Genomic DNA, 22,665 nt, shown 5'->3' on the forward strand with positions numbered 1-22,665 from the left:
TTTTATACATTGAAGTGGAAAAACAAAAACATTCACAGCTTCACTGACTTCATTAAATTAGGATACCAGCATAGCAATAAATACCGACTACATTGAAGAAATGAAACAACAACATTGCATTTATATAGGACTTAAAAGAGGTAAAAATGGAGATCAAGCATAAGGTGGGGTGGGGGGGGGGGGTTAGGAGAGATGACCAAAGGCATGGATATGACAGTGATTACACTTCCAAAATCATTCATTAGCTGTGAAGTACTTTGGGATACCCTGAGATCACAAAAGGTGCTAAATAAATGCAACTTGTAAGGAGAAGGAGACGTTTAAAGAGAAAGCGGGAGGACTTAGACAGAACGTTACAGAGACAGGCCGCTGAAAGTGGAACAGAGTGAGAGGTCATACATAGGAGAACAGAATTAGAGGAATGAAAAACTTGGAACAGTGCAGGAGGGTGGTCACAGAAGTAGAGTGGCGAGGAATGTGTTAGCAAAAATCAAAAATCTTGACAAAAGTGAAAATTTGGGTTTCTGTTTCAGAGAGAATGAGGTAAGAGGAGGTGGGTGAAGTTATGGAGATGAAAGTAAGTCTTGGTGGCCAGGATATGGGACTTGAAACTGGGACTGGGGTCAAGGGGGATACGGATATTCCAGACCATCTGGCACAGCCCGAGAGATGGAGAGAGATGGAGTCAATTAAGTTGCATGCCAAAATAAAAGCGGACATGGGAAGTGAAAGGAAAATTAACAGGCGCTCCAATGAGTTGGGTTACATAGAACATAGAAGTTTACAACATGGAAACAGGCCCTTCAGCCCAACATGTCCATGTCGCCCAGTTTATACCACTAAGCTAGTCCCAGTTGCCTGCACTTGGCCCATATCCCTCTATACCCACCTTACCCATGTAACTGTCCAAATGCTTTTTAAAAGAAAAAATTGTACCCGCCTCTACTACTGCCTCTGGCAGCTCGTTCCAGACACTCACCACCCTTTGAGTGAAAAAATTGCCCCTCTGGACCCTTTTGTATCTCTCCCCTCTCACCTTAAATCTATGCCCCCTCGTTATAGACTCCCCTACCTTTGGGAAAAGATTTTGACTATCCACCTTATCTATGCCCCTCATTATTTTATAGACTTCTATAAGATCACCCCTAAACCTCCTACTCTCCAGGGAAAAAAGTCTCAGTCTATCCAACCTCTCCCTATAAGTCAAACCATCAAGTCCCGGTAGCATCCTAGTAAATCTTTTCTGCACTCTTTCTAGTTTAATAATATCCTTTCTATAATAGGGTGACCAGAACTGTACACAGTGTTCCAAGTGTGGCCTTACTAATGTCTTGTACAACTTCAACAAGACATCCCAACTCCTGTATTCAATGTTCTGACCAATGAAACCAAGCATGCTGAATGCCTTCTTCACCACCCTATCCACCTGTGACTCCACTTTCAAGGAGCTATGAACCTGTACTCCTAGATCTCTTTGTTCTATAACTCTCCCCAACGCCCTACCATTAACGGAGTAGGTCCTGGCCCGGAGTAGGTTACGGCAGATATTTTTTAAAACTTGCATTTAACCTATACTATAGCTGACCCAAGAGTTTCTGATACACGCTTAAAAAGCAGTGGAAAATATTCCAATCCAAGCAGTGGCATTATTTACATTAAGAGGGTAAAAAACTATTAATTTTTTACATTCAACTTTTAAATTACAAATGGTTCGTATTCCTGCACAAAAGCAGCATGTCCTTTTGTCAACAGAGTGGCCTTCAATTTTGAAGTACTTCTCTAGATCGGTATATGAAAATGACAATTATAAATCTGGCACCTTTTAAGATTCAAAAGACTCATTTACAACAAAACATGCATTTATAAAACACCTCTAACGTAGGAAAACACCCCAAGGAACTTCACAGGAATGTAAACAGACAAAAATTAACACCGTGCCAAAGGAGGCAATATTAGGCGGGGTGACTGAAAGCTTAGTCAAAGAGTTAGGTTTTAAGGAGGTCTTAAAGGAGGAGAGGTGGAGGCAGAGAGGTTTAGAGAGGGAATTCCAAAGGTTAGGGCCTAGATAGCTGAACGCACAGCCACCAGTGGTGGGGCGAAGGGACTGGGGGATACGCATGAAGCCAGAGTTGGAGGAACAGAGTTGAAAGGTTGTAGGGCTTGAGGAAGAGGGGTTGCCATGGAGGGATTTGCACACGAGGATGAGAATTTTAAATTGAGGCGCTGGTGGACCGCGAGCCAATGTAGGTCAGCGAGCAGAGTGATGGGTGAGCAGAGGAACAGGAGTAGGCCATTCAGCCCCTCGAGCCTGTTCCGCCATTCAATGAGATCATGGCAGATCTGTTACCTAACTCCATATAACCGCCTTAGCCCTATATCCCTTAATACCTTTGGTTAACAGAAATCTATCAATCTCAGATTTAAAATTAACAATTCAGCTAGCATCAACTGCCGTTTACGGAACAGAGTTCCAAACCTCTACCACCCTTTGTGTGTAGAAGTGTTTCCTAACTTCACTCCTGAAAGTCCTGGCTCTGATTTTTAGGCTGTGTCCCCCTAGTCCTAGACTCCCCAACCAGTGGAAATAGTTTCTCTCTATCTACCCTATCAGTTCCCCTTAACATCTTGAAAACTTCGATCAAATCACCCCTTAATCTTCTAAACTCCAGGGAATACAATCCTAGTTTGTGTAATCTCTCCTTGTAACTTAATCCTTGAAGTCCGGGTATCATTCTAGTAAATCTACGCTGCACTCCCTCCAAGGTCAATATATCCTTCCTAAGGTGCGGTGCCCAGAACTGCTCACAGTACTCCAGGTGTGGTCTAACCAGGGTTTTGTATAGCTGTAGCATAACTTCTACCCCCTTGTATTCTAGTCCTCTAGATATAAATGCCAGCATTTCATTATTTTGGACCTCCACTGTTTCGAGCTTTTCGAGCGGGACTTGATGCGGGTTAGGAGACGGGCAGCGGAGATTTGGATCAACTCAAGTTTATGGAGGTGGAAGATGGGAGGCCGGCCAGGAGAGCATCGGAGTAGTCAAGACTGGAGGCAACAAAAGCTTGGTTTAGGGTTTCAGCAGCAGTGGCAGAGGCAGGGGCGGAGGCGTTGATGTTACGGAGGTGGAAGTAGGCGGTCTTTGTAATGGAGAGAACGTGGGGTCGAAAGCTCAGCTCAGAATTTACAAGCCACAAGCATTCAACTCAATTCATCCATCAATGGTCTGAAAAATTAAATTTACAACATAAGTCAACAGCATGGCTGCTTTCACCCATACCTAAACCAAAGTTGAACTTTTGATCAATTAAACTAACTTGTCCAATTTATTATTTATTCCGTTTTACACCAGAACTGAAAGTGGTTTGTGACTTTACTGACGATTATAAAAAACGACTTTAGCAGTGGAGATTGGTTAAATGATAATCCCAGTTAAACTCCACCTCCTGATGTCAAGAAAAAATTACTCTCATTGCATCTCTGGTTGCTTTCTGGACTGAGAAACAGTCAAAAAACCTGTTTTGCACCTGTAACTTAATGCCACCTAGCACGTGAACAATGTTAAGGTAGAGACATGTGTTAAGTGAGAAATCGTAGTTCATTTCAACCTGCTCCAAATGTTTTCAACTTAAGACTTAGTGACATGTTAAATGTAAAAACTAATTTACTGGTTTAAGAATTTACTTTACATGGGCTCTAAATTCCCACTTGTTGTAGGATAGTCTCATCCCTTTTCGGTATTAGGTGAAACCATGCAAATAAACACCGATATCATATTACAGATTCATCACTCGAAACCTGTTCACTGACACACCCAGAAACGGGCTCCCTGAAACCACCATTTCAGACAGTATTGTGCAAAATTCAGTTCACTAAGTAGCTGCAGTCTGCATTTCAACATTTGCCACATTAGCTAAGCTTACGCAAATTAATACCTATCGTTGCACATGCCAATTACTTCTAGATGACAATTCCAGTATCAAGACATTTTGAACGATCATGCTCAATGAACATGACTCTTCGGCAGAAATGAGCAATCCTCCATTGCAAAGAAAAAATAAAAGTAATATTCCAATTGCCTTTGAAAAGAATTAAATAATTCAAATGATAGCCTGTTTTTTTGTTCCCCTCCTACATGTCAATTGTGGGACCCACAGCAGAGCCAGATTCTATCCTCAGCTAATGTTTACACAAATGCACTTTCAACAGGAATTGCTGGTTAGCAATCAAGATCAGAAACCTTAAAAATGTGACCTCCTCCTTACCCAGGAACAATAAGGCCAGTTTAACAATTCCACCGCAGACGTACCAACCAATAACAGTCTATAAGAGCAACACCCTTATTTCTGAACCACCTCATTTTATAAGTACATACATATACTTAGCTCAGTAGTTTACACATATATTTCTACCTAAACAGAATAATCAAACAGTCTGTGTCAACCCAATGCGTCTGGGGGCCTAAAGAAGGCCCAAAATCCTGGCCTTCACTGAGTTTTTTATCTTCACAAAATTTGCCTTATGTTGTAAGGCCTGCTGTCATACCTGACCAAGACTGCAAACTCGGTAACAATCAGAACACTGGAATCCTTGTGGTCTGTATGGTTCTGTCATTAAGTCTACGAAGGAAGGTCGGATTAGGGAGAATGTATCTTTAAAACTCCATAATCAGACCTTACATGATTTTATAACTTCACATCACATCCTCTACTCCTTTATTTTAAGGACAATTTTTATTCAGTGTTTGATCTTTTCACTTATATTCAGAATATTTTTTTGAACAATATCCATGTGGAAACAAACTCCGAATTGGTCAAACAAGAGGCATGGACGAAGAAAATGAAGAAAACAACAACTTGCATTTATATAGTGCCTTTAATGGAGAAAAATGGACACTGAGCCAAAGGAGATATTAGAACGGGTGATTAAAAGCTTGGTCAAAGAGGTGAGTTTTAAAGGAGGTGGAGGGGTGGAGAGGTTTACGGAGGGAATTCCACAATGCAGGGCCTAGACGGCTGATGACACGGCTGCCAATGGTGGGAAGCACAAGAGGCCAGAGTTGAAGGAACGCCGAGTTCTTGGAGGGCTTTAGGGCGGAAGAAGGTTACAGCAATAGAGAAGCGTTGGACCATGATGGGATTTAAACACAAGGATGATAACATCTCAACAAAATGAGGATCATTGCAGCTATCCCGTCCTCTCCAGCCATCACACCTGTAATTTTTAGTAGGGTGCACTGGATATAGTGATCAGAAAACCTAGCTGAAATTTTCCCTTCATTAGTCTGGGGATACTGAGCTCAAATGCCCCTGCTGAGATCAGATAACCAAGTCCATACCAAGAATCAAACTCAAGACCTTTTTAATCTACATGCCATTCAACCCATCTTAGCGTATTTATCCAGAAAGACTTTATAGTCTCTTTTTCTCTCACACCACCATTCTAGATTCCAGGGTTTTGTCCTCACTACTCTAACCAGAAGGCCACTCTGTGCGCAGAACTTCCAGACATTCACTTGCCGTCCCCTTTGTCCTGCTGTCATGATTCAATTTGAAGTAGTGTTCTTTTCTGTACCATTTACTACATACTTCGAGAAGGTCACTTCTTGGTCGCTTTTCAAGGCTTAAAAACCCAAGCTTCTTCAGTCTTCCCTCAACTCAGTCCTCTGATGTGAGGGAACACTCTCACAGCTCCTAACTGTATTTCCTCCCTTGCAAGTTGGTAAGCAGAAACGAACAGTACTCAAGATGTGGTCTGATCAGACCCAATATGGTTTGAGTGAGACTTCCTCCAACTTGTACTCTACCATTTTGGCTATAAACCCATACAATGCATTTACCCACTGAGCTTTCAAAGGAGTGTTTTGACATTTAAAAAAAACATGACGGATTTCAAATGTTTATAGTGTGAAAATCATGTAGAAGTTCAGCAGCCACACTTTTCTCAACACTTTTCTTTCAGTCATAATCCATGCTATGGCAGTTTAATCTGTTCCTTGCCCAAATGGGCATTATTTTATTTGTGAAGCTTAACAGCAGCTCATGCCTGCCCTCATCAAATAGTCATGACCACACACACTTCCAGCAGGGATTGTCAGATATCAATGAGCATCTAGAATGCCAGCTGATATTTTTCCTCCCTAACTGAGAGCACCAAGGCCAACTGTACCATCCGTGTGATTGCCCTGATTGAAATTCACTAACCCACCAAAGACTCTGGATCGAAGGTAATTTATACGGCACAATTACTCAATGGTTAAATTCAGTGAGCCATGGTATTTATATATTCTATACAAACTTCATCAATGTAAATTGGTGCAAGAATTGTGCATGCTAAGGAAGCAATATGGTAACCATAGGAACCTTCAACACAACCATAAAAAGACAAACGATCCTGTAAATAAACCACTGTAAACTACTAGTCACAGTTCACCATGTTCGATATCAACAAGTATAATCTCAAACATTACTTCATCAGCCATATTTGATGTGAAGCTTAACAATTTGTATACCAGTAATAACTTTCAAGATGCAAATCCCTTTAATGTAATATCTACACAAAATAACAAAAAGCTCTGTATATTTCTAATGCTGAACATTAAAGTTGCAGAAATGTACCACACATTTAATTTATTGTGCTTATAGAATAAAAGCTGACATTCCAGTTTTGATGGATGCTCAAATTTCACTGTAGTTATTAGTTAAAATAACATGGAAAATGTTTCAACTCAATGCCATTGTCACTGAAGGCACTAACACTCCCACTGGGAGGAATTACCCAAGGTAAATACATGCAGCTGCTGATAGAACAAGTGCAGCAGGCACATGGGAACAACACCACCTGCACATTCCCCTCCAAGTCACACACCATCCTGACTTGGAAATATATCGCCGTTCCTTCATCGTCACTGGGTCAAAATCCTGGAACTCCCTTCCTAACAGCACTGTGGGAGAACTGTCACCCCATGGACTGCAGCGGTTCAAGAAGGCAGCTAATCACCACCTTCTCAAGGGCAATTAGGAATGGGCAATAAATGCTGGCCTTGCCAGCGACGCCCACATCTCATGAATGAATAAAAAAAAACTTGGACTGGGTCTTCTATTTTGTTCTGACTGCTACCAAGCTGACTTCACAGTCTGTCCATACAGGCCAGCAATGCTTATTCAGTGTTATAGCCAGTACAGACTTTCATCCCTCCATCCCCTGCTTCCCTGACAAAACTTGGGGAAGTGTCAGCTATGATTATGACTTTACACTAACCAACTATAATGAGGTCACCAGTTTTTGCTGAACCCACTTCCAATTATAAAACAGGCCAGGTTCAGCATAAAAGTGGGCGGTGAGGTAAGTGGGGAGATTACATGGGATACAACGTGAATGTTATAATTCCCAAAAAAATTGATGACGCTCCTTGCGGGTCTCCCTACAAAGAACTCCACAGAATGCCACAACCATGTCCTCACCCACACAAGGGTACCCATCACCCACGTGCATCCCAAGCACCACTGGCTCAGCAAATTGATTTCTAAGATCCTTGTTCCTACCTTCAAATTCCCCACTGGCTTCACCTCACCTTACCTCAGTGATCGCCTCCATCTGCCTCCCATCACAGCAACCATTCCTCTAACATTGGCCCACTTCTTACTTCTTGCTCCATCATTGGCAGCTACTCCTTCAGCCTTTATGCTCCTGCCCTCGAACTCCCTCAACCTCCTTCCCCACTTCCCAAAGCCTCTTAAGCACCCTTATCTTTGATCTTGCGTTTCTCTTACCCTCTTTTTCCTTTATTCTTCTTTCTCAGCCTCTACTTTTGCCCACTGTCCCGTAAAGTGCACCAAGATGTTTCTTTCAATGCAAGGAGCTCGACAGTACGCAAGTCGTTGTACTGCCACAGTGACCATCTGCTAACCACTTACAAATTGGGAGGAATAAGTCTTATTCAGTGTATTTATATTTTCATAAAGTGGCATAATCATACCAGACATCATAACAAGGGATCACTGTGGTATTAGGGCACCAAAGAAAAAAATATTGACAATTACTTGTTCTACATGAATTTGGTAGAAAGAGTTGTATTATGGTATGTACGTTCCCTAAACAGCATAGTGTAATATAATTATTCGAGGAAACAGTTTAACCCAGCCAGGCATAACTTTTTGCATATCTACTGCAGTGCATTTTCTCTAAATATGGGAAGACATGATTTGTAAAATCCTGTATCCGCAACGTTTACACAGACTGTTTCTTTCTAGCCTGTTTATAGTGCGGGACCACTCTGGTGGATGGACTAATGCCTGCTATAAGGTAAGCTCTTCACATTTTTTTTTAAAAAAAGCTTTTAATGGGAAAACCTGTTATTTTTTTCGCTTGATCATTTAAATATTTGGAAATACTAGCAAGGTTTTATTAGAACTAGAAAAATTACACAATGGAGTTCTGCTTCACTAAAAGATAAAACTTCCTGCAATCAACTTCCATTTGCAACATGTTCGAGAAAATACTGATAGGAACTTACCCATTCTTCCACATTAGGAGCTGTCTCACTCTCCATGTGATTCTTATCCCAGAGGATGTTTTCTTTACCATATCTTGTGATCTTGCTTCGTATTTTATAGGCAAAGAAGATGATTAGACCTAAAGCTATTATAATCATGAATCCCATCACAATTGCAAGTGCCTTAAGAGAGAGAGCAGAAAAAAACGTTAAATGGTGACCAGGACATCAACACACTCGTACTAATCTGGCACTGCCATAATGTTTTACAGCATAAACGGAAATGTCAGTCTATGTATTAATGACTTCATTATTTTAGAAAAATCATAAAGTAGTTCACCTTTTTAACATTTTAATTATTTAAACCACATTTTCTGCAGGAAATATCAGTGTTAGCAATTTTGCATGATCTTGCATCTTGTTAAAAACAGTAATCACTAACTCATTTTAAAAGAATCCATATTAGAACTGACAAATAATGCTCAAGGGATCCATGTATACTAACTGTTAGCGTACATTTTACATTTAGCAGTCTTCAAAACTGTTGGTAAGAGTTTGGCTGGGGATGGTCGTCTCGAGATGGACATCTTACGTAGAATATTCTAGCTATGAATTTTCCCTTTAACATGGAATCTTTTGCAAAATATACATTTGTTGGCTAGGGGCTGCAGTAACCTGAGACATCAGCTGCTGACACACTGGCAAGAGCAACTTTTGAACTGAAGTAACCTGCGTTCAGTCGCTGGCCGGAACCGGTTTGAATTGGCTAAGTTTTGTGAGATGTGATAAGACACAAGTCCTTATTTAGAAAAGGAGTAATGAGGTAATGCTACCTAAGTCCTTGGGACAGAGCCAATGAGGAGAAGACACAAACTAGGCAAGCAAGCCTAAACCAAAGGGAGAAAGACAGCACAGCTTGAAGAGATAAGATTCGGAATAAGAATGAAGAATCTGGGGCGTGGAGCCAGAGCAAAGACTCCGGAGACCAACCATCGCGGAAGTGGAAGAACCTACGTCAGGGACGTAGAGACGACGTTGAGAGAGAGAACGGAATGCCTGGCCAGCGCCAGCTCTCCTTTTCAGGTATTATCCTTTATATTCTGTGACCACTCGGAGTGTCAGAGAAACCTAGTGGGTGTGCGTTTATATCCTAGTTTGGGTATAAAACTGTATAACCTGGTGCAAACTGCATGTCTATATCTAACCAGACGTATAAGCGATATGTATGTGATCTAACGGCATGAATAAAGCGAATTGAGAGTTAAGAGAGAATTGACTCTTCTCCTCTTTGTACTAAGCCAATAACTGTAACCGGTGACCTCCGGTCAACACATTCCCAATGGACAATTTTTTTTTGGTCAGCCTGATGTCTGATATGTGGAGATGTTTATGAGTGTCCAAACCAAGCTACTGAAATCCATGTAGGTGGAGTTTATTTGCCAGATTAAGAATGCACACTCTTCCACTATAGATACAGCTTGCTACCTAAGACTTATCTGCATGTCAACCATGTCTATCCATTAGGCACGGACCTGCAGGATTATCTTGAGCTGAGTGTAAATAATCCCAGTCTGCAAGGACTGGTTTACCCCTCCAGGTCCCATCAATAAATCAGGCTAGCTAGCCAAACAACCATCAACAGTGTCCTAGAGTATGTGATCCTGCTTAGTTCAAGCACAAAATCCACCATGGAGGGAGAATGTGGTTTCAATCTTCCACGCCCTGGCATGCAATCTTAAACCAAAATAGGTCTAGTTTACCTCCACCACAGTGTTGGGATGCTCTCCCTACTTACTGTTTTACTTCACTTAAGTACAAAGAGAATAACATGATGTATTTAGATCCAAATCACCATATAGATCCTTGCTTGATGCACAGAATGAACCATGGCTAGAGTACACTGACAATAACGACTGAGAAATGAAATTTGAAATACATTAAACAAGTTTAATTGAGGATATTTACTAGTTGCATATGAAAGACATGTCAAATACTTGCCTCTTGTGGTTCTACCACACAGTAGTGATAGAGATATTGATTTGTGAAGACTCCAGTGGTGGATGGGATATAGAACTGGTTGCAGAGAGTCAGTAGCTGATTGTAGAATACTGATCCTGCAGCCTGCGCTGTTGGGTTGACTCCCATGATGTAGACTATTGTAGCCACAAACATTACAAAGCCAACGATTGCACACGCAATGATCAGAATTAAGTAAAACTTCCTTGTTCTTGAAAGCCTAGCCCTAGAAACGAGTATGACAAAGACAACCAGTAGTGCTATAAAGCAGACAGCAGCCAGTGCAATCATGAAGCCTTTAGCAGCCCGTGGATCAGTGTAGCCACCTCCATATCCATATGCTCCAACTCCAGCACCATATCCATAGCCTGTACCAGATCCATAACCAGCACCCAATCCCCCGTAGGATCCATATCCTCCATATCCCATGCCATTCCCTACCCCCATCCCTCCTCCATAATAGTCCATATCCCAGGGTAAAGTTGATGCCACACACGCAAAGATTCCGACACTCATCACAACGATAAGGACCGCTAAAATTTTGATAATTCCTGGAGGGGAAGTCCATTTGTAAAAGTGCTGTGTTTCATCTGGATAATAGGAACCAGCAGGCTGGGATTTCATCTCTCCATCATATAGATCCTTGCTTGGTGCATAGGCTGAACCGTGGCTATAATATTGGAGGAAAAAAAATGAATAGAATGCAGCCTACACATATTCACAACAAAATAGTCACCATTCTACATAAAAGGGCTCTCAGAATTATTTCATCAGAATAAAAAATTTATATTATTCCAAGGACCACCAGTGAGCATCAATGGATTAACAGGTTCCCTTTTAAAAAAGGACCATTCAAGTCTGTTCGGCCACAGCAAAAATAACCATTCTAGTCATCTATAAGAAAATCTGTAATGAAAATGGAAACAATTGGGGACTTTGGCCAACTTAAAAAAAAGACTGGTCACATAACTCCTCAGCCATTGTATTTTTTTCATACCACATACTGATCAATTTGAGAATTAAAAAAAAATTCTACAGAAATATATTACAAAAAATGTTATACTCCAAGACACAGATGTACCGTGTGCCAGGATGGTGATGGGTTCAATCCCTGGTCTGTGCTGAATTAGCTGACTCTGGCTACACAGATGCTAAGATTGGCCTCAGTGCCCTGTGGTGGGGGACAACTGCTATCCTGATGCAGAGTTCCCATGTGTAAATAGCACATGAAAACAAGACCAGGCTTGGCTGCAATTCCCCCCCCACAATCCTTCCTTGATCAAACAGCCTCAGTATCTAGGCTGATGATGATGAATGGACATTAGACAGCTCGAGTAGAAATTAGTGTGTTTATGTTTCATCTTATAACCTTCAAGAAAGTGACACTAGCACAAGTCTTAAATGGTATGCAACACTAATGTGAGAGAGGGCAATTTAAAAGTTTTCCATACTTTGCTGTGTACAATAAATGAAATCACATCAAAAAACACATTTACAAAAACAATCCATTACAGAAAATGCATATAGCCTACAAATATGGATTAAAATGAAAGCCTTTTACTCCATTTTATTTTTTGTGGCAGCTCAGTAAGTAAATGTACTGCATTTTATAGCACTGAGCCATACAGACCAGTAGGGTCCCAGTTTCAAATATAGAGAGATGGAGTGTGGGACCAGGGTGAACAGGGACTAGGGGGCAGGATATTGGGGCTCAGGGAGAGAATGACAGCAGACTGGGGGAGAGGGAGACAGGGGTCAAAGGATAGGGGAGTCGGGAGGGAGAGAGGGAGACTGGGGAATGGGCGTGGGGCCCAGCATTTCCTGCAGAGACAACGGTGTGAGTGGGAGTGGCACCAAGAGAGCAGCAGCCAATAAAGGGGTGAGTGAAACCTGGGACTTCACTGTCAGTAAAGTGAAAGATTGTTTCCCCCGGTGGGCGAGTGGGAAACAAGGGGATGGAGACCTAGAATTCTCACTGGAAGAACCAATGGGAAAGGGAGAACGTTTTGAACCTTCAAATGGCTATTGAGACAGAGACCAGAACATCACTTAAAAGGGAATGGAGTATGTATTTGAAAAGGAGGAATATAAAAGAATCTGGGGAGAATGGGGTTACAGGAGTGAGCATTAGCACCAGCACAGGTATCGGGGCTGAAAGGCCTCTTCCGGAGATGTAATTTCTATCATTCTATGAAAACTCTCTTATTAGTCCAAGCTCAGGGAGTAGTTTGGAAACGTTGGTGCTGAGCTGAGTTTATGACGATGTGCCCTGTGAGAAGTGCCCCAAACACCGAGCCCATTGCTCTTTGTGCAATCTCTCGGTTTGGTTCAAGTCGGTCTGTGCCAGCCGGTTTTGACATGTGAAGACCAAGTATAGATCAGCTCTGTCTGAGGCTCCCAATTCAGTCCAGGGTGACGGAGAGATGGGGCCTGCTAAAAATGGCATTGACTGGGGCACCTGACCGCACCATGTGCAGTACAGGGAGATTCTGGCTGTCGTTACAGGGTGAATATCAGCAGTTTATAGGATTACTACTAGTTACAGGTGGGATATCAGGACATTAAACCTATTACTACCAGTTACATATAAACTATGTGAGTTATTACTGTTGGTTATGATAGGAATCTGAGTGTTACCAGTATTATTAGTTATCAGTTTAATTTCAGTGAGTTACTTTTAGTTAGTGGTGGAATCAAACTTCCTCCCACCTCTTCATTTTGTTCTTACCTGTAATTACTTAGTAAAGTACTCCGTGCCTCTCCCAATGGCTCAGCTGATTAAAACAACAACAAACTGCAATGATGTGGCAGTGAGTAGCTGAGCCACTCACACATCAGGAAAATCCTAGATTAAATCCCCATTTGGTGCTAAGTGAATTGATCTCATAGGTATGGCGGTAGGGAGAGCTAAAATTAATCAAAGCCTTCCTGGGCTGATGATGTGGAGATGCCGGTGATGGACTGGGGTTGACAATTGTAAACAATTTTACAACACCAAGTTATAGTCCAGCAATTTTATTTTAAATTCACAAGCTTTCGGAGGCTTCCCCCTTCATCAGGTCTGACGAAGGGGGACCTCATCAGGTCCTCCCCCTTCCTGGGCTGAGAAAGAGGGAGGAAAAGTCAGCTACGGTTTCCATGTTTGACCACTAACCAGTACCTCGTACTGGAAATAAAACCAGGGAGGAAGATCAGGCTTAGATGTGACTGAATAGCCTCCTCACACTTGAAGCATGGCCACTTGCTTAAACTACCAGTAAGTAGCTGAGGTCTGTGGGATCTACCCCAGCACCTTCAGGAAAGTGAGAAAAAGAAAGAAAATTGGTAACGTTTTTTTAGACGTCTGTATTACACAACCTCAAAGTGTATCAATTGTGATATTAAAGTTAGAAGTTAAGCAGAAGGAGAAAAACAATCTCACAAAGAAAAGCGAAGTTATGTAAATGAGAACTACTCACCAGTACTCGCTGCCCGAGTGGTAAGGAGGTGGGCTGTCGAATGTTCGCCCCGACATTTTCAAATGTACAATGTAAATCCTCTGTAATCGAGTGGGGTTCCTTTTCTATCCAAAGCCAAATCCCGTTCAAACCTTAACAAGCATCAAACAGCATCAGAATAAAAGCAACGAAACCCCCTCCCCCCACACACAATAAATACCTGGCCTCAATTTCCAGTCAACAGATACTGAAAACAATTGCATTAAAAAGCTGGATATAATATCATTTTGGTCTAGTTCAGTGATGTGTAACAATAAAAAATGTAGAACTGCGGAAAAAGACAATTAAAACCTTACCACGTCTGCGTCTCTCAGAAAGTTGCGTCGTCTCAACACTTGCTGGTGCTTCTCCAACACACACACCCTGCGATCGCCAAACCTGTGCAGTCTGAGGCTCACACTGACCTGGGGGCAAGTGCCCGCCTCCACCTCCTAGCTATAGGCTGCAACTCCCCATTCCAGTCAATCAGCCTGAGCGGCACGTCAATCACGGGCAGATCCTTCCCCCTCGCTACATTTCAGCCTCAGACTTCCCAACACAGGAAAGAATTTGGTTCCAGTGAGCGTCTCACCTGACCCGCAAACAACAAGCAGCAGTCGTGAAAGAACCAGATCACTCGCTATCGAGATTCATTTACTGCACTCCCTTTAAAAAAAATAATCTAAACATTTGTTTCTATAGTTCTGACGTATTTTGGTTTAAACTGCCCATATGCAAACAAAATATCCAGCCATGCTATATTTGTGTTTACTGATGTTTTCTTGACCTTTTCTGTCTTTGGTCTTTCCCTTTCGGTCACATTTATTTCGCAAGTTTTTAGTTGCTCCAGAACAGGTAATTCCACATGTGATGAAAAGGTATCCCCTGGGCGAGAGAGAAACTACGTGCAATACAAATGACTCAATGGTTTGGAGAAGTATCCGTAAACAGAAACTGGGAAGCTCAGAAATGCGTGTGATCAGAGTCGCGATACATTCCCTACTATAGAAAATAAATAAGATTTATTTATTTACTGTCGAAAGTTATAATCCAGCATTATGAAATATATATCAGTTTATAATCCAGGATTATAAACTGATATACAATCCAGGATTATAAACATATATATGTATATATAGTGTGTGCACACGCTAAATAGAAGGGACATCTCAACGTGGTTGCTGTTTACCTGTAATAATTAACATCAGTGATAGTTCCTATCAAAGGAGTTGTGAAAAATCACATGACGGTTCTGTAACACCCGAAGAATCTGTTATCTCGTTCCCTAGGGAAGGTAATGCAAATTTCGAGATCACTGAAGTCTTTCTAACAGAATTTCTATCTGTGCAGTGCATAAAAAATTATTTCAGCGTTTTGCGATCCATGGAAACTCTTTTAAGATCACTTACTTCAGATAAAATTAGACAACTGAATTACTGAAATCGTTTTTACATTTTTGAATTTCTGGAGTGTTTGTTTTTCGTCACATTTTATCTCACATATCCTTGTTCTCCAACAAAATAAGTTTTTTTTCTTGTAACAGCCTCATTTCCCGCTCTCAATTCTATCTATCCCTTACTTCCTTTATATTCTTTCTCAACTCTTGTTATAAATTTCTCCTCCCCCGTTTCCTCTTCTAACAAAAAACTCTCAAAATATAAAGCTATTTTTTCAGGGACCTGTTGTGTATTTCCAACATTTTCTGATTTAATTTAGATATCCACTACTTGGCGTTTTTCTTAAACCATGTCAAAGATGGAACTGTTGCGGAACCAGTTGTGCAACTCGAGGCAAGCAACTAAACAAAGAGCTTCCTTGTACAAGGGTGGGTCCAAATACTATTGTCTCACCTGGTAAATTAAAAATAACTAATCATTCCACAGATATAATAATCCACAATTTAAAATGTTTTTTAGGCAAATACTTCTTCAATGTCTTCCTTTTGTGCGAACTAAATGGCTCCTCATAAAGAAATAAAAAAAGAAAATCATTCGAAAAAGTAACGTCAGGTTCAAAATGTAAGTTGAGACCAACCAGCTCTATCTCACCGCCATCTCCCTCCACCACTGCCCACCACCACCCCCCCCAAACCTCTCTGAATTGTCACACAGGTTGTCCGATATCCAGTATTGGATGAGCAAACATTTCCTCCAACTAAATATTGGGAAGACCAAAGCCATTGTCTTCGGTCCCCGCCACAAACTCCGTTCCCGAGCCACTGACTCCATCCCTCTCCCTGGCCACTGCCTGAGGCTGAACCAGACTGTTCACAACCTTGGCATCCTATTTGACCTTGAGATGGGCTTCTGACCACATATCTGCTCCATCACCAAGACTGCCTACTTCCACCCGTGGAGATGCCGGTGATGGACTGGGGTGGACAAATGTACGGAATCTTACAACACCAGGTTATAGTCCAACAGTTTTATTTGAAAATCACAAGCTTTCGGAGATAAGGCAAAGGGACGTCTGGTAAGTGGGAGGCTTTCAAAAGTGTGTTAACCAGGGTTCAGGGTAAGCACATTCCTTATAAAGTGAAGGGCAAGGCTGGTAGAAGTAGGGAACCTTGGATGACTCGGGAGATTGAGGCCCTAGTCAAAAAGAAGAAGGAGGCATATGACATGCATAGGCAGCTGGGATCAAGTGGATCCCTTGAAGAGTATAGAGATTGCCGGAGTAGAGTTAAGGGAGAAATCAGGAGGGCAAAAAGGGGACATGAGATTGCTTTGGCAGATAAGGCAAAGGAGAATCCAAAGAGCTTCTACAAATACATAAAGGGCAAAAGAGTAACTAGGGAGAGAGTAGGGCCTCTTAAGGATCAACAAGGTCATCTATGTGCGGAACCACAAGAGATGGGTGAGATCCTGAATGAATATTTCACATCGGTATTTACGGTTGAGAAAGGAATGGATGTTAGGGAACTTGGGGAAATAAATAGTGATGTCTTGAGGAGTGTACATATTACAGAGAGGGAGGTGCTGGAAGTCTTAACGCGCATCAAGGTAGATAAATCTCCGGGACCTGATGAAATGTATCCCAGGACGTTATGGGAGGTTAGGGAGGAAATTGCTGGTCCCCTCGCAGAGATATTTGAATCATCCACCGCTACAGGTGAGGTGCCTGAAGATTGGAGGGTAGCAAATGTTGTGCCTTTGTTTAAGAAGGGCGGCAGGGAAAAGCCTGGGAACTTCAGACCGGTGAGCCTGACATCTGTAGTGGGTAAGTTGTTAGAGGGTATTCTGAGGGACAGGATCTACAGGCATTTGGAGAGGCAGGGAATAATTAGGAACAGTCAGCATGGTTTTGTGAGAGGAAAATCATGTCTCACGAATTTGATTGAGTTTTTTGAAGGGGTAACCAAGAAGATAGATGAGGGCTGTGCAGTAAACGTGGTCTACATGGACTTCAGCAAAGTCTTTGACAAGGTACCGCATGGTAGGTTGTTACATAAGGTTAAATCTCATGGGATCCAAGGTGAGGTAGCCAATTGGATACAAAATTGGCTTGACGACAGAAGACAGAGGGCGGTTGTAGAGGGTTGTTTTTCAAACTGGATGCCTGTGTCCAGCGGTGTGCCTCAGGGATCGGTGCTGGGTCCGCTGTTATTTGTTATTTATATTAATGATTTGGATGAGAATTTAGGAGGCATGGTTAGTAAGTTTGCAGATGACACCAAGATTGGTGGCATTGTGGACAGTGAAGAAGGTTATCTAGGATTGCAACGGGATCTTGATAAATTGGGCCAGTGGGCCGATGAATGGCAGATGGAGTTTAATTTAGATAAATGTGAGGTGATGCATTTTGGTAGATCGAATCGGGCCAGGACCTACTCCGTTAATGGTAGGGCATTGGGGAAAGTTATAGAACAAAGAGATCTAGGAGTACAGGTTCATAGCTCCTTGAAAGTGGAGTCACAGGTGGATAGGGTGGTGAAGAAGGCATTCGGCATGCTTGGTTTCATTGGTCAGAACATTGAATGCAGGAGTTGGGATGTCTTGTTGAAGTTGTACAGGGCATTGGTGAGGCCACACTTGGAATACTGTGTACAGTTCTGGTCACCCTATTATAGAAAGGATATTATTAAACTAGAAAGAGTGCAGAAAAGATTTACTAGGATGCTACCGGGACTTGATGGTTTGACTTACAGGGAGAGGTTAGACAGACTGGGACTTTTTTCCCTGGAGAGTAGGAGGTTAAGGGGTGATCTTATAGAAGTCTATAAAATAATGAGGGGCATAGATAAGGTAGATAGTCAAAATCTTTTCCCAAAGGTAGGGGAGTCTATAACGAGGGGGCATAGATTTAAGGTGAGAGGGGAGAGATACAAAAGGGTCCAGAGGGGCAATTTTTTCACTCAAAGGGTGGTGAGTGTCTGGAACGAGCTGCCAGAGGCAGTAGTAGAGGCGGGTACAATTTTGTCTTTTAAAAAGCATTTGGACAGTTACATGGGTAAGATGGGTATAGAGGGATATGGGCCAAGTGCAGGAAATTGGGACTAGCTTAGTGATATAAACTGGGCGACATGGACATGTTGGGCCGAAGGGCCTGTTTCCATGTTGTAACTTCTATGATTCTATGATAACCTGGTGTTGTAGGATTCCGTACATACTTCCACCTCTGTAACATCTCCTGTCTCAGCCCCGCCTCAGCTCATCTGCTGCTGAAACCCTCATCCATGCCTTTGTTACCTCTAAACTTGACCATTCCAATGCTCTCCTGGCCAGCCTCCCATCTTCCACCCACCATAAACTTGAGCTCATCCAAACCTCTGCTGCCTGTATCCTAACTTGCACCAAGTCCCATCACCCCTGTGCTCACTGACTTACATTGGTTCCCGTTCCGGGAACGCCTTGATTTTAAAATTCTCATCCTTGTTTTCAAATCCCTCCATGGCCTTGTCCCTCACTATCTCTGTAACCTCCTCCAGCCCTACAACCCTTCAAGATCTCTGCACTCTCCAATTTTTGCTTCTTGCGCATCCCTGATTTTAATCGCTCCACCATTGGTGACTGTGACTTCAGCTGCCTGGGCTCTAAGCTCTGGAATTTGCTCCCTAAACCTCTTTGCCTATCAACCTCTCTCTCCTCCTTTAAGGCACTCCTTAAAACCAACCTGCTTGACCATGCTTTTGGTCACCTGTCCTAATATCTCCTTATGTGGCTCGGTGTCAAATTTAGTTTGATAACGCTCCTGTGAAGCGCCTTGGGACGTTTTACTACTTTAAAGGCGATATATTAGTGCAAGTTTTTGTTGTTGTTGAAATAAACAGCAGGACAGTCAGTGTCTGCAAAGAGAAAAAAATAGGTTAAGCTATTTCAGATGTGCAACCCTTCAAGGCTTAGCTCGAAAGTCGGCTAGGTTCAATAGAGTCGGAGGTTGTCCACTCCAGGAATTGAACACAAGCCGCTTTTACACTGCTTTAGTTCGGATTTGAGAACAGCATTGATGAGCCGGCTCTATTGTCCTAGTGGCAGAATCATAGATTCACTAGGGATTAGGTGGCTAGATTTTGTACGGTAAACAAAGTGAGTGTAAAAAGGCTAGCTGTACTTAAAGTAGATAAGTCACCCGGTCCAGATGGGATGCATCCTAGGTTGCTGAGAGAAGTAAGGTGGAAATTGTGGAGGTACTGGCCATAATCTTCCAAACATCCTTAGATACAGGGTTGGTGCCAGAGGACTGGAGAATTGCAAATGTTACACCCTTGTTCAAAAAAGGGTGTAAAGATGAACCCCACAACTATAGGCCAGTCAGTTTAACCTCAGTGGTTGGGGAAATTTTAGAAACGATAATCCGGGACAGAAGTAACAGTCACTTGGACGAGTGTGGATCAATTAGGGAAAGCCAGCATGGATTTGTTAAAGGCAAATTGTGTTTAACTAACCTGATAGATTTTTTGATGAGGTAACAGAGAGGGTAGATGAGGGCAATGCAGTTGATGTGATGTATATGGACATTCAAAAGGCATTTGATAAAGTGCCGCATGGTAGGCTTATCAAGATTGCAGCCCATGGAGGAAAGGGGGCAGTAGCAACATGGATACAGAATTGGCTAAGGGACAGTAAACAGAGAGTAGTGGTGAACAGTTGTTTTTCGGACTGGAAGGAGGTGTATAGTGGTGTTCCCCAGGGGTCAGTCCTGGGACCACTGCTTTTCTTGATATATATTAATGATTTGGACTTGGGTACAGGGTACAATTTCAAAATTTGCAGATGGCACAAAATTTTGAAAGGTAGTAAACAGTGAGGAGGATAGTGATAGACTTCAAGAGGACATAGACAGGCTGGTGGCAGATGAAATTTAAAAAAAATTCGTTCATGAGATGTGGGCATTGTGGGCATGTGGGCAAGGCCAGCATTTATTGACCATCCCTAATTGCCCTACAGAAGGTGGTGGAGAATGAACGGCGATATATTTCCAAGTCGGGATGGTGTGTGACTTGCAGGGGAACGTGCAGGTGGTGTCGTTCCCATATGCCTGCTGCCTTTGTCTTTTTAGGTGGTACAGGTTGTGGTTTTGGGAGGTGCTGTCGAAGAAACCTTGGCGAGTTGCTGCAATGTATCCTGTGGATGGTACACACTGCAGCCACAGAGTGCCGGTGGTGAAGGGAGTGAATGTTTAGCGTGGTGGATGGGATACCAATCAAGTGGGCTGCTTTGTCGTGGATGGTGTTGAGCTTCTTGAGTGTTGTTGGAGCTGCACTCATCCAGGCAAGTGGAGAGTATTCCATCACACTCCTGACTTGTGACTTGTAGATGGTGGAAAGGCTTTGGGGAGTCAGGAGGTGAGTCACTCGCCGCAGAATACCCAGCCTCTGACCTGCTCTTGTAGCCACAGTATTTATGTGGCTGGTCTAGTTACGTTTCTGGTCAATGGTGACTCCCAGGATGTTGATGGTGGGGGATTTGGCAATGATAATGCCGTTGAATGTTGAGGGGAGGTGGTTAGACTCTCTCTTGTTGGAGATGGTCATTGCCTGGCAGTTATCTGGCGTGAATGTTACCTGCCACTTATCAGCCCAAGCCTGGATGTTGTCCGGGTCTTAATGCATGCGGGCAGGGACTGTTTTGTTATCTGAGGGGTTGTGAATGGAACTGAACACTGTGCAATCATCAGCGAACATCCCCATTTCTGACCTTATGATGGAGGGAAGGTCATTGATGAAGCAGCTGAAGATGGTTGGGCCAAGGACACTTCCCTGAGAAACTCCTGCAGCAATGTCCTGGGGCTGAGATAATTGGCCTCCAACAACCACTACCATCTTCCTTTGTCCTAGGTATGACTCCAGCCACTGGAGAGTTTTCCCCGATTCCCATTGACTTCAATTTTATTAGGCTCCTTGGTGCTACACCCAGTCAAATGCTGCCTTGATGTCAAGGGCAGTCACTCTCACCTCACCTCTGGAATTCAGCTCATTTATTCATGTTTGGACCAAGGCTGTAATGAGGTCTGGAGCTGAGTGGCGGAACCCAAACTGAGCATCGGTGAGCAGGTTGTTGGTGAGTAAGTGCTGCTTGATAGCACTGTCGACGACACCTTCCATCACTTTGCTGATGATTGAGAGTAGACTGATGGGGCGGTAATTGGCCGGATTGGATTTGTCCTCCTTTTTTGGATAGGACATGACTGCGCAATTTTCCACATTGTTGGGTAGATGCCAGTGTTGTAGCTGTACTGGAACAGCTTGGCTAGAGGCGCAGCTAGCTCTGGTGCACAAGTCTTCAGCACTACAGCTGGGATTTTGTCGGGGCCCATAGCCTTTGTTGTATCCAGTGCACTCAGCCGTTTCTTGATATCACGTGGAGTGAATCGAATTGGCTGAAGACTGGCTTCTGGCGGTGGGGATATCGGGAGGATGCCGAGATGAATTATCCACTCGGCCCTTCTGACTGAAGGTGGTTGCAAATGCTTCAGCCTTGTCTTTTGCACTCACGTGCTGGACTCTGCCTTTATTGAGAATGGGGATGTTCACAGACCCTCCTCCGCCCCCCGGTAGTTGTTTAATTGTCCACCACCACTCACAACTGGATGTGGCAGGACTGCAGAGCTTTGATCTGATCTGTTGGTTGTGGAATCACTTAGCTCTGTCTATAGCATGTTGCTTCCGCTGTTTAGCATGCATGTAGTCCTGTGTTGTAGCTTCACCAGGTTGGCACCTCATTTCTAGGTACGCCTGGTGCTGCTCCTGGCATGCTCTTCCATACTCTTCATTGAACCAGGGTTGATCCCCTGGCTTGTTGGTAATGGTAGAGTGAGGAATATGCCGGACCATGAGGTTACAGATTGTGCTGGAATACAATTCTGCTGCTGCTGATGGCCCACAGCGCCTCATGGATGCCCAGTTTTGAGCTGCTAGATCTGTTCTGAATCTATCCCATTTAGTGTAGTGCCACACAACACGTTGGATGGTGTCCTCAGTATGAAGACGGGAATTCGTCTCCACAAGGACTGTGGGGTGGTCACTCCTACCAATACTGTCATGGACAGATGCATCTGCGACAGGTCGATTGGTGAGGACGAGGTCAAGTAGGTTTTTTCCTCGTGTTGGTTCGCTCACCACCTGCCGCAGGTCCAGTCTGGCAGCTATGTCCTTCAGGACTCGGCCAGCTCGGTCAGTAGTGGTGCTACCGAGCCACTCTCGGTGATGGACATTGAAGTCCCCCACCCAGAGTACATTCTGT

General features: G+C 43.1%; 1 protein-coding gene across 1 annotated transcript in view; it reads right to left on the reverse strand.

The window, feature by feature from the left end:
- oclnb (occludin b) overlaps nt 1-14,393 on the reverse strand; it is a 32,508-nt gene extending 18,115 nt beyond the window's left edge. Inside the window, exons 1-4 of the mRNA XM_067982764.1 lie at nt 14,302-14,393; nt 13,967-14,097; nt 10,491-11,178; nt 8,514-8,675 (exon numbers count right to left, since the gene is read on the reverse strand). Coding sequence (XP_067838865.1) covers nt 8,514-8,675; nt 10,491-11,178; nt 13,967-14,022 — 906 coding nt within the window. The 5' untranslated portion in view covers nt 14,023-14,097; nt 14,302-14,393. The remainder of the gene's footprint in view (nt 1-8,513; nt 8,676-10,490; nt 11,179-13,966; nt 14,098-14,301) is intronic.
- Between the last annotated feature and the right edge of the window lie 8,272 nt (nt 14,394-22,665).

This window comes from Heptranchias perlo, chromosome 4 (assembly GCF_035084215.1).
Source record: "Heptranchias perlo isolate sHepPer1 chromosome 4, sHepPer1.hap1, whole genome shotgun sequence".
In the NCBI taxonomy this organism is placed as follows: domain Eukaryota; kingdom Metazoa; phylum Chordata; class Chondrichthyes; order Hexanchiformes; family Hexanchidae; genus Heptranchias; species Heptranchias perlo.